Below are 13,065 nucleotides of genomic sequence, written 5' to 3' on the forward strand. Positions count from 1 at the left end.
GACGAAAGAGAGGTCTGCAGCGGCATAAGAGCTACTTCTGCACGAGAACAGTCTATGATGGCGCTATGACTCGATAGGAAGTCTTAACCGAGAATAATGTCGTGGGAGCAGGACGGTAGCACAAAGAACTCGATCACGTAAAGTGCACCTTGTATGGTGACTCGCACAGTGCAGACAGCTGACGGCGCAATGCACTGTGAGCTGGCAGTACGGAGCATTAGTCCTGACAGCGACGTCGTCAACTTCTTTATCTTGCGGCACAGTGTCTCAGAGATGACGGCGGTTCCTTCGACATCGACGTCTATAACATTTGGCGGCGAAACACATGGAGGCCTTGGGCAGTTCGACTTGCATGCAGCTCTTGCCTCCGGAACTGCAGCAATCAGTTTCCCTCCTCTGTAGCTGAACGACGACGCATGGGTGACAGAGAGCGTCGTCGAGGAGATGGTGATCGACGATTGGAGAAGGATGGTCGATTATCAGCGGCGTACCTTGGTGGTGTGCGTGACGACGAAGGATCAGGTGTGGCCACGGTGTTGAAGAAAGAAGGTGGGCAACAGCGGCAGTGGCGAGCGACGTGTCCAGCGACACCGCCGGCAAAGCAGATGGGCCTGTTGTCCGGCGTTCGCCACACGTCTTGACGGCGGAAAAACGAAGGCGAGGGCCCCGCATAGTGAAGTGGCGAAGAAGTCGTGGTCAGCGGCGAGGCAGGGGTCGGCATCGCAGGGGTTGGCATCGCAGGGGTTGGCATCGCAGGTCGGGTATATGGCATAGGCTGCTGAGGGGGCCGAGCAGCGACAGCTGCGTAAGTGAGCGGCGCAGTGACGAGTGGTTGTTGGGGTATAGATGGTGGTAGGTGCTCAGCAATTTGTGTCCGAATGACGTGTTGAAGGTCAGGGGCCAAAGTCTGCATTGGCTCGTTTGTGAGAGGTAGTAGTAAAAGCTGACGCGCTACCTCTTCGCGGATAAACTCCTTGATGGTGGATAGCAGCGGCTGCTGATCGGCAGGGCGAGCAGCAGCCGCTTGTTGCAGTTACTTGTTGCATGCGGTTCTGAGAATCAATTGGCGTCAAAATAAGTTAGGTCTCAATGTTCATAGAAACCGGAGAAAGGAGGCGCGAGCGTGGTCCTTTGTAGCGGATCCAAACGGAGTTCATCTAAGTATTCCACAACGAACGGCACATGTTGTGACAACGCGCCGCATATTCACGCATTCCGTCCGTCGTCCGCGACACTATGGACGGGATATGCCAAGCTATTTTTCGCACCCTTATTTGGATGGTTGCAGGCAGCAGATTTTGGTTAAAGTAGAATTTGTCTGTCTGGTAACATGCATTGTTTTACTGCTGTTATGAGATCACAAACAGCCTATTTTATGGCGTAGTTGTCCAGCGCCGCCGCCGCCTCCGGCGTGCGTAAACAATGCAATAAGTAACGTGATTCATTATTGGGGAAATTCGGCATCTAAGCCAATGGTATTGTTATATTTTTACCTCTGTTTATCATCTCCTTGATATGTAATATACATTAAAAAGTACTAACAAAAGGAGCTGAAAACCATGTGATACGAATACACTACCTCTTTTTTTTATGGAGTAAATTCAGTCGGTTTGTGCTGCCCCCATAGCAAAGTAATGCAATGGTGGGACTAAACTTCAAAAATTTCTTTCTTGACTAAAACAAAAACTACTTCGATTAAACTTTCTGGGGACAAAGCTGTTATGATTCTCAATCGTATGCGCTTTTCTGCTTATTTTTTCTTGGACCACCTTAGGGTGCTACAGACGTCTGAACATAGGCCAATGTAGCGTTTTTTCCAAGTTCAGGACTTTATTTTAGAGTCAGTGCGCCGCACACAGGCAAAACAAAAACTTTAGGAGATAGTACGTGTTATGCAGAGTTCTACAAAAATAATTGATATATTTGGTCTGCAATCATCTTTTGTAAAAAAATACCCGAAAACGCAGCAATTTACTCAACTTTACCTACGCGCCAAGGAGTGAAAAATATACAGCTACTCTAAGCAACTGTCCTATGATGAAAGCGCGATGCTCTAAAAACACAAAAAAGCAAGTTTCGAATGAATGTGTGAAACTGTCCATTTATAGCGAATTTTTTTTTCATGCCTGGTTTTCCACCATATCGAGAAGTTCAAATGGCGCTCACGTACGCGAAAAATTTTTGCCGCTCAAAATATTTTGTGAAAATACTGTAGAACGAATGTCTATATGTGCGTAATTTTCTCAGACTATTTGAGAGAAATTCATTTTTCACGAGCGCCCCGACTGGGACAGTTGGCGTGGAATGACCCATGTTAAAGAACCCCAGCTGGTCAAACTTTATTCAGAGTCCCCCACTATGGCATACCTAGTAATTATGTCTTGGTGTTGGTGTGCAAAACCCAAGAATTAATTTGTATATAGTACGTACTTGGATTTCCTTCTTCCCAATGTATTTTGCACATTGGGATGAACTCTGTCTAACCACAGGTGACTGCAAGTAACTGCGTGCAAGCAAGCATGTTCAGACACTGCACATTTTCACAACACTGACGGAGTCCCATTGAGTCACTGTTCAGTGAAATGGAGGTGTGACTAAGCGCTTTATATGGAACACTTCACCGGCGACAATGCCAAATGCATTGGACAAACTTCGATGGATGGTTTCTGCTGTAATTTTTTTTTCCAGCCTTGCTTTCTCTGCTTCTAAATCAATGATGAGTCATTGCCAACTAGACTGAGTATCACTCCTTTCCACCAGGGAACGAGCTGGTGTTCTCACTTGAGACTGCTTCGGACTGTGCCAAGGACAACAAAGCCAGCTCCTCGTATGGCTTTCGGTGCCAGGTCACTGGGTACGAGGGAGTCTTTCCTGGTTCAGCAGGAGGCCTGCTTCATCTTGAAAAGGAGCTGTCATATCTTGGCGGCATGTGCGCTGCTTCTCTGCTACGTCGGGACCTCATCCTCCCGACAGGTACAGGACTGTCGGTACTGAGGGTGCACATATGGGGTGTCTACAGAACGTGCAGATATTCACTTTTTTTTCCTCATGTATTGATGAACAGTTCAGATTTCTAATTTCTAAGAAGCAATCAAACTTTTCCTAGGAAATGCGCAAAGATGTGAGACATGCATTCTTATATTCTAATGTCTGCACTCATTCAAATCCAAACAATGTGGTGCTTGGCTAATATGCAGCATAGTGTTAACCTAGGCTTGGAAAGCTTGAATATGTATGCGACCAATTTCCACATATAACAAGTGGTGCTCCCGATGCATCACAAACTGTGATGTACTTTTGCAGTATGTTTTCTCTAGGTTTCATAAAAACCATGCACATTGCTGTTTGCATTTGAACACCTGTAATTCGTACGCAGCATATAAAAACATTACTATTTCTTCCTTAAAATTCTTATGAAACACTCCTGTGTTTAGTCAGGGGTTTAGCATAAGTAGGCTCAAGTATCATGACATTGTACCGACTACAAATGAGATTGCTCAATGAGGGAAGAAAAAAGTATGAATTATGTTTTGGAAACTTAATGGGCCTCTGTCCACATGATTTTTTTGCCTTTTGCTTTTGATTTGCCCATTGACTTCATCCCTTCGATGTTCTGCTTATAAATAATGCCTCTGAGCCTTATTCAAACACCACTTCATATAGAATGCTTTGTCACATCTTACTAATGAACCTCTGCTAATTGTGGTGCTCTCTCATAATAGTGTTGCCAAGTGATGTGGAAGAAGACATGGAGGTAGCAGAACCCCTTGCACGGCAGGTGAGAAACATGAAAAGTATTTTTGGAGTGGTATTCGATGATTTGTCATTTTAATTTTTGCAACCTTTCCCAGGTGTTTAGCAGCCACTCGGCATTGCTCTCGCGTGGCTTTGCTCTTGCACATCTGCCCACAATTCAGCAAGCATTGGAAGGTTCACTGTCGTTCAATGACCGCTCGAATGAACGACCTTTCCTTCATGACTTTGTGTCCTGCACGCCTGGAACAAGTGGGGGCCGGCTTGCAAGGTGACGACTTGTTGACAGCTTTTCTGGTGATATAATGACTGCGCTTTGGTTTTTTCTTTATTATCTTGTGCATGTTTACTATTTTGTCTTTTGCTGAACTCACGAGATCTTTTAATACATTTCTATCTTTTGCTGTATGGATAGACCTTGACTTGCATGGCTCATGGCTATGAGCTACCACGATCCAAACAATGCCTTTCAAGCCGTTATTTGGTTCATGGTAGCTCTTAGCTGCCGTGAACGAAACAGTGCTGGAAATGACCTCTCCTGCATCATATTGTGTATTTCCCTTGAACATCTTCCTTATATATTACTTTATCACTAGGCTTCAGAATTTTCACTTCATAGTAATCTAACAAACACTTTGTTTCCATATTATGAAGGCTTAAAAGCTGATCTGTCACTTACACTACTGTCACTCCAATTTCACAGATCGAGATAACTTGCACATTGAGAGAAAAAAATGTATTTACTTGAATTCCAGTTTATGTCAAAATCTGCTTGGCTGCTGGGAGTGGTATATATTTTATGACAATGCACAGCTATACAATTTGTAACATAGCCTTTTTAGTAATGGACTTCACATAGAACATGATTTTGCCTCATTACAAAGGAAATTATGGTACTTAGGTTAGTATTTGTTTTGATATGCGTGTGTGTCATTTTTTTCCTAGGTGGCTACAGCCGGAATGCTGTGTGGACCCGAAGCAGTGCGAATTGATCTGCAGCCAGGAGGAGCTCAAATGCGGGTGGCCATCACTCATCACAGTCTTTACGAGAGACCAGTACGGATACTTGGTGCATGTGCCCAATATGAAGGTACTGCTTAATGCTTATTCTTTCAGATAATGAGATGTTATACAGTCACTCCTGGATATGTCAAACTTGCATATATAGAAATAGTATTGTCCACTTTGAACAGTTGAAACATCATCGTCATCAGTCCACTGCAGTACAAAGGCTTTTCCCACTGATCTCCAATTTACCCTGTCCTGCGCGAGCCGATGCTATTTTATGCCCACAAACTTCTTAATTTCATAACCTCGCCTAACCCTTTGCTGTCCACGGCTGCATTTCCTATCCCTAGGTATCCAGTCCGTCATTTTAATAGAGCAACGGTTATATGTCCTATGCATTACGTGACATCCACCTGAAAATTCCCTGCGAACATATAGCACTGTACTACTTGTTCATCAAGCTTCGTTACAACACCACATTCAATACATTGAACTTTGCAAGTGCACTTCCAATTACAAGAACATGATCACTTCTCATGCAGTCATAAATATATAATGCTGATGAATTCACAATGTCATTTGTTTTGGCAGATGTTATTGTCTAGCAAGATGTCACTCTGTTAGGCAGTGCATGACATGGAAGAAAAATAAGCAGGTTATTCCGAACTGCAGATTTGTGTGAGACCAGGTTTGTCTGGTGGATATGGGGCTTTTCGCAAATGGCATTTCAGGTTTTTGCATTTGTCCACAACCCATCAGACACCAGCCCCTTCTTGGACAGATGATGATACCTTGTCGCTGTGTTTGTTCGTTGACTATACCACCAGTGTCCCAAACCCAGTCACTTCCTTTCCCAGTGTTCTGATACTTAAAGACAAGTGTGAAAGAAGTGTGCATGTGCCATGGTGTTTTTTTTTTCCTCTTCTCTGTGTCGGAAGGTAAGAATGGCTTGGTTTTAGAGAATAAACCTTGGTTTGAAGTCAGTGATCATTCTGTCTGCTTACCTTATTGTGTAGACAGCTTCTTTTTTTCTTTTTTTTTTTTCTACACTCGAATATGATAATGGCTCTCATATTTTTGCAATGTTTTGTTCATCCAGGTGGAAGTGAGAGCAGTGCCTATGAATGCCTACAACCAGGAGCACGTTCCTTGCTCAGCAACAGCTGGCTCAAGTGACCAAACTGGCCTCCTGACCTTTGGTGGTCACCCACCACCATCGCTGGATGTACCTTACGAAGTCACTGTGAGGGACAAGATGCTCTACTATGCCATCACCACCATGAGGGTGAGTCACACAAGGATACTTCTAGCGCAGTAGGAGGCCTAGCTGTCTTCAGAGGCAACATATTCGGTGTATGCAGTGCATACGAGTAGGCCTCCATTATCGAGGGCCAGGGGCGTAGCCACGTTAGGGCACACCCGGGCCCGTGCCCCCCCCCCGAAATTTTTTTTTTTTGCCATAGCATACAGAGCAGAAAATGACACTCGACCACATCTGCCTGCTCGTCCCCACTACAAATCAAAGAGGTGCCCCCCCCGAAAAAATTTCTGCCTACGCCCCTGTCGAGGGCATCCTCCTTTTTACTGTAGAAATCTGCAGTGGAGCTTATGTGGCTACAGTTCAAGCCTTGGAATGAAACTCATAATAAATCCAGGCAGTGAAACTACAATAAGCCCTTGTTATAATGATGTTAAGGAAATTGACACGACTGCATTGTACATAGGGCTTTAGCAAGAACGAAAAGGGCTTAAAAAGAATGATCAGGCAAGCGTTGTTCTAAAACTAATTATTTTCACTGGCGTCTTTTGTGCAGCAATGGATATCTCTCACTCTCCATGTGCAATATTTTTGTGGCAGGCTTTGCTACATAGTACCTATGTGGTTTCGTACAGATGGCTTAGCTTGTGCTTGATGACCTGTAGATTTCAAGGTTCTCGCACCATTGATGGGTAAGAGACAGTAATACCAGATCATTTGACACAGGACAAGAGAGGGGGACGAAGACGAAGACTCTTGTCCTGTGTCAAATTTTGCGCTACGTGGTCAGTTATGCATTACCAACACGCCCAACTTCATACTCTTGTCAGTAATACCAGATCATGTTCTTGTACCTTTGTTTGCACTTGAGAAGTGTGAGGTTCAACTAATTCTTAGCGCTCGTCAAGGTTTACGGTAAGCCCAACTGTGAAGTTTCATGTAACGTATAGTACAGAGATTTGCAAAGGTACGTTCTGTATTGGTAGGTGGGTTTGTCTCAACATTTGAGCACGTAGCACGACCAATAGCAACTGCTAGATTAAACTTTTATTTGATTGAGGGAACCTCACTTGTGTACCTCTCGTTAGATGCTTGATACTTTAAAGCCAAAAGAAAGACAATAACCAGAAATGCCTTTTGCATAAGCGATGTAACATATGCTTCAGAGATAATGTATTGGGTCTCTTTTACAGCAATATCAGGACTACTCCTTTGAAGAGCTGCGCTTTGTTTCTCCAACCAAAAAGCGGCTCATTGAGAACATGCTCGTTTGTGCTAACGACGATGGCACATACACGGCCAACTGGACACCAGGCTCTGTCGGCTGGTACCTACTGCATGCCATCATTGATGGCTTTGAAATTGGTAATTTACTTCCCTTTGTTATAGAGGTGTTCCTTATAGAGATCGAAATTTGAATGTATTGATGGGACACGTATGCCTGTCACTGAATTTTTCCTTAAAGGAGTACTGTCATGATTTTGAGACATTGCAAAAGGGACACAGTTCGTTTCCTTGGTATGCAGTGTCAACGCTGTTCGCACACCGGAGTCGAAGAACACACATAAAATATTTTAATTTGACTTTAAACTTTTCATTAGGGGTGTGCGAATATTCGAAATTTCGAATATTTTTCGAATAGTGTTTGCTATTCGATTCGATTCGCACTGGAATTTTACTATTCGAACTATTCGAACTTCCCGAAAACAAATACAGTCAACGTCCGATTGAAAGTGACCCCTTCAGATTTTCAATATGCTTCACCTCATTACACTCTCGCATTGCGGCAAAGCTGCCTTTCAAGCTTCATTACGGTCGAACTTTGTCAAAACGCAGTCAACGTCCGATTGGAAGTGGTCCCTTGATTTTCAATGTGCTTCACCTCATCACACCCCTGTATTGCGGCAAAGCTGTCTTTCAAGCTCCGTTACGGTCGAACTTTGCCAAGATTAAGTCCGATTGAAAGTCGTCCCCAGATTTTTCAATATGCTTCACCTCATCACACCCCGGTATTGCGGCAAAGCTGCCTTTCAAGCTCCGTTACGGTCGAACTTTGCCAAGACACAACGTCCGATTGGAAGAGGTCCCTATATTTTCAATATGCTTCACCTCATCACACCCCGGTATTGCGGCAAAGCTGCCTTTCAAGCTCTGCTACAGTCGCAAATGTATTAACTCAAAAAAACGCTGGTTCCAACATGGAGATGAAAGATGTGGGAGAGGCGGGGGCTCAATTAATGCTGTTTTGGGCCTGTAATTTGGGCAGGAAGTCCGAAAAATCGGAAGCCGAAGCTTCTAAGCATCCAAAATTTCAGATGTTCATTTATATCTACGTCTATGAGGCAGATTTAGAACTCCGGACTTGAAGGGAGCACACCCTTATCCGCCACATCAGTTGGGCTTCCACAGAAGTTGAAAGAGGAGGAGAGGCTGAGTAAATGGCATCTTTGCCTATCACGTGTAAAGTGTTGTCGGCAACGCTTTGGTTGCACCAAATCATGTACATAAATAGAATTCGGCCTCTACATTGCCTCATTCTTGATAAGACAACTATGAAGCACCTACCCGCCAGTGCTTCATCAACCTAGCAAAAGGAACACTTTCATGTTGCTATCTCATAAGAATAGGCTTAGGAATCCTCTCTAAATTTTTTTTTCTGCAATTTCGCTTCGAAGTATTCGAAAAATATTCTAGAAATATTCGAGAAATATTCGAAAAATATTCGATTCGATTTGCGCTCACACTTCAATATTCGAATTCGCTTCGCACCCAAAATTTTGCTATTCGCACAGCTCTACTTTTCATCGCTGAGCATCTGCAAGCCAGCCCCACTGCAATGGACATTATCCCGATGAGTCAACACAGTTCCCCCGAGTTTGCGAGCTCTGCGTCCTGCATGCAGCTTAAATTGCAGAAATCACTGTCAGGGTCACTGGACGACAATTCACTATTGTTTATGTGCACCACGAGCAGATGACAGATTTGCCGCTAGTACGTCGCGAGTTTCTGTATCCCCGTGACGTCACACTGCTATGAAACGTCTTCGAGAAGCCACCCCCTCGATATCGAAATCGAAAGTGTCTTTTAAGGTAGCGGTAATTAAAATATATTCGATGCATTCCCAGGCACCACAATACTCGTTTTTACGTTTCTTGACACCAGTATTTTTATTTAGAGCAACAATCCGAAATTTTTTTTAATTCGTACATCTACTACGTTCTGTAGCTAACTAAAAAATTCAGCATTGCCTTCATTCACTGTCATTACAGTGATTGAGTCGTCTACCAATCTTTTATACTTATACATTATAAAACCTTATTGAATGCATTTTCTGGTTTGACATTGCTTTGCACTTTTCATTGGTGTAGGGAGTTCCCAGTGTCGGCTGGTGGAAGTGAAAGAACCACCACAGGGATTGGTGATTCCTTCTAAGGGTGTGTCACAAAAGTCATCGCATCAGCCCAACAAGGTAACCTATAGTAAACTGTTACACTTTTATTTCGCATCTTTGTCACATCAGAATAAATTGTGTTGTTAAAGTCAAGCCATCCGATTCCTGGTGCATTGTCTGATGTGTTGGTCATATTGATCCTAGATGAAGCACCTGATGTTTTACTTTTTTTTTGCCTTTTGCAGATGCGAAAGTTCCAGGCCAAGTACAGTGCTGGCCTAAGAATTCGCAGCCATCCTTCCTTACAGAGCAAGCAGATTGGTGTGGTGCAGGTGGATGGAATCGTCACCTTTGTGGATGAGGTGATTATGCGCTGCTTTTAAAACACCGTTGTGGATTCTTAATGAGAACTAATAGACAATAATGCCAAGGAAAGTGTAGGGAGTGTTATTTGTAGTAATTAGAATATAAATGTGAAGAAAGTTGAGTGGACGAAAAGATAACTTGCTGCCGGCAGGGACCGAACTTGCAACCTTCGAATAACGCATCCAATGCTCTACCACTGAGCTACGGTGGCGGTCATCCTCCCGTCCACTTTATGGGGTATATGTGTGCATTTAAACCTAGGAGTGTTAGTCAGCGCCGATCGCAGCCATGGCGGCGAGTGTGGAACACTCTTTTTCTGCCTGTTGGCGTCGCGTAGCATGTGATCTTTTTTTACGAGCTGCCAGCTTACCACTAATCCCGCGATCGGCACTGACTAACACTCCTAGGTTTAAATGCGCATATATACCCCATAATGTGGACGGGAGGATTACCGCCGCCGTAGCTCAGTGGTAGAGCATCGGACGCGTTATTCGAAGGTCGCAGGTTCGGTCCCCGCCGGCGGCAAGTTATCTTTTCGTCCACTTTACTTTCTTCACATTTATATTCTAATTACTACAAATAATGTCCCCTGTACTTTCCTTGGCATTATTGTCTGTTAGTTCTCATTAATATTGTGTCCAACAAAGGAAAACGAGCCTTTAAAAGTCTACTTTCCATTATGGATTCTTGTAATGCAGCGGGCCTACCTTATGATACTAGTAATTGCCATAAGTATAGTACATACACAGATTAATTGCGCTTCCCCAATCCCCCCCTTTTTTTTTCACTTGAAACATGAAATATGAACTGTGATGTTCATATACTTTTTAAAAAAATGTGTTCCAGTTGCACAACGATGATGGCGTTTGGGTTCGGCTGAGTCCCGAAACCATCAAGACCTACTGCAAGAACGGGTACTCCGAGGCCTGGTGCTTGCAGTACAATCAGCACATAGGGAAAACTCTGCTGGTCCCTTTTGATGTGAGCCTACGATAGTGCATGGCTGGCTTTTCTTGTTTGTTTGTTTTATTGAATGTATGCACTATTTGACAGACCATATTAAGGAGGCATTTTCCTGTGCATGTTAATCTGTAAAGGAAACTTAACAAGTAGAAAAAGAAGTAAAAGTTTGCGAACGCTCAAATATAAAAGTCGAATAGTGAATGTCTGAATGATTTGATTTGCAAATCAAACACCTGTTGCTACACTCGGTGAAATAACTGGCCATTGTCGATGCCCTTACACCCGCTGCCTTTCCTTGGCACACACACCCTCTTAGTACAAGGTTCACGCAGGTCTGGAGGGCTTATGGAAACAAGTCCATATTCTGTACAGACAGAGTAAATGGTGACAAAAGCAGTATATATTCTCGGTATCTAGGTTGCATTTCTCTTAATTTTTAGCATTGCTTCGGTTACAATCCTTTCTAGTTTGTTTGCTTGTTTCTATGAGTGCACAAGTGATGTTTTTTTTTTTTGACGCGACTTCCGTGCCGCTCTTATTGCAACAATGAATGTTATTTTTCATTTCTATCGCTGAGTATTGCTTTCTTAGTATTGTTCTGTTAGTTCATAGTTGGTGTCCTATATTTTTATTTTTTCTGAATATTTTTTTCGTATTATACTCAATGCTCCCCGTGGAGCCTGTAAGGTACTTGTAAATAAATAAATAAATAATATATGGAAACTAATTTGGTCTCCCCTTTAATTAATTTCTAGGTACCATAGTTAGTGATAGCTGCAACATCCTTGTTACACAATTAATGTAGACTTCCAAGCATGTGTAGCTGATCTTCTTGCAGGAACCTTGTACATTTAAAAGTTTTTAATATTTTTTTAGATATAATGTTTCTTATTATTTTTATTCAATTTGAATTTTCATTTTGATCTCCTTACACCCGTAAAGTAAGGTATTTGAGCACTTTGTATGGGAAGCCACCATATCCAAACAGAACAAGCAATGCTTACAGCTGTATGTAACTCATAAGGGGAAACATCTAATCGAGAAAACTTGGCCAGGAGAACCTATAAATGCATTTCCATGTTAGTGTGTCAGCACATACAGTTATGACTCATGTGCAAACATTTATTCCTTGAAAACATTATGATCACATATGTCGGTGATGCTATAACTATGGAATCACTGCTCTGCACCATTGCTCTGTACTAATGTGTCATTGTACTGAGGCAGTCTTTACATACTGTCATGGTTTGCTTGTTTAGGAACCAAAGGCAGCCCGTGAGGAATACTTTAGTGAGAGAAGCAGTGGTTCACCCAAGAAGAAAGAGTTGAAAGAGCCAAAACAGCAGTCAGCTCAGGTTCAGCAGCAGCAGCAGCACCATCATCAACAGGAGCAGCATAAACTGCATCAACAGCTGCAGCATCAACAGCAACAGCAAAAGCAGCAACAAAAGCAACAGCAGCACCAGTCGCTCCAGCACCAGCAACCACCACATCCACATGATGTGATTAGGCATGGTTAGTACTTCACATTTTTTGTGGTTTTTCTTTTGTATTAGTGCATCTTTTAAGAAGTGTTAGTCATTGTATGCTTTTGCATCTCAACTGGGGTGCTTGTGAACAAATGAATGTTAAAAGTAGTTGAATTACGTGTGTGTGTAATATTGTCATTCAGAATAAAACCACTGCATTTCTCTAAAATATGACCTTTGGTTTATTGTCTAATGTTCAGCGCTCACAGTAAGCCGTGTACAAAGCAGCAAACTCTTTGTGCACTGTGACATTGTAACCTAAACCGCATGTTTTGTTTCCAAAAGTCGACTTTGATGTGTGTACCACATTTAGTCATATGTTTTCAATGTTTCTGTGATTATTCACTAGGCCTGAGTTGGCCTGCATGTACTTTGTGTGTCTTTGCTTTTATATATGTACAGGGCCTGGAATGTACCAAGTGGCAATTTGTGGAGCTGCCGGACACAATGTACGAAGTAAGCCTAACCTCAAGGCACCTCCGATTGGGATGCTTGCCATGGACAGCACAATCATTGCTTCTGAAGAGGTGAGGCGGGGTTCAAAATGTACTGCTTTGGAATATTTCAGCACTGTTTTATGCCTAACTCATTTTCGGACATAGCAAGCAGCACTGTGAAAGCTATACAAGTTGTGCATTTATAGAAGTCTCCTACCTGTTGTTTTACATTGGCAGCTCATTTTGTGGTATTATGTGGTACAAGACAATTACACAATACCAGGTGTTTCTATGAGGTCTTGAGTCATGTAATAAAATAGCCTAATAGAGAAAAGGGCAATTTTGAAGGAGACATACTCT

General features: G+C 42.9%; 1 protein-coding gene across 1 annotated transcript in view; it reads left to right on the top strand.

The window, feature by feature from the left end:
- LOC119382556 (E3 ubiquitin-protein ligase MYCBP2) overlaps window positions 1-13,065 on the top strand; it is a 130,594-nt gene that overhangs the window by 72,658 nt on the left and 44,871 nt on the right. Inside the window, exons 42-52 of the mRNA XM_037650305.2 lie at window positions 2,761-2,973; window positions 3,723-3,778; window positions 3,852-4,024; window positions 4,699-4,843; window positions 5,861-6,046; window positions 7,213-7,384; window positions 9,388-9,488; window positions 9,656-9,772; window positions 10,623-10,757; window positions 11,999-12,254; window positions 12,671-12,795. Of these exons, the coding sequence (XP_037506233.1) occupies window positions 2,761-2,973; window positions 3,723-3,778; window positions 3,852-4,024; window positions 4,699-4,843; window positions 5,861-6,046; window positions 7,213-7,384; window positions 9,388-9,488; window positions 9,656-9,772; window positions 10,623-10,757; window positions 11,999-12,254; window positions 12,671-12,795 (1,679 nt within the window). The remainder of the gene's footprint in view (window positions 1-2,760; window positions 2,974-3,722; window positions 3,779-3,851; window positions 4,025-4,698; window positions 4,844-5,860; window positions 6,047-7,212; window positions 7,385-9,387; window positions 9,489-9,655; window positions 9,773-10,622; window positions 10,758-11,998; window positions 12,255-12,670; window positions 12,796-13,065) is intronic.

Source organism: Rhipicephalus sanguineus, chromosome 2 (assembly GCF_013339695.2).
Source record: "Rhipicephalus sanguineus isolate Rsan-2018 chromosome 2, BIME_Rsan_1.4, whole genome shotgun sequence".
Lineage (NCBI taxonomy): Eukaryota > Metazoa > Arthropoda > Arachnida > Ixodida > Ixodidae > Rhipicephalus > Rhipicephalus sanguineus.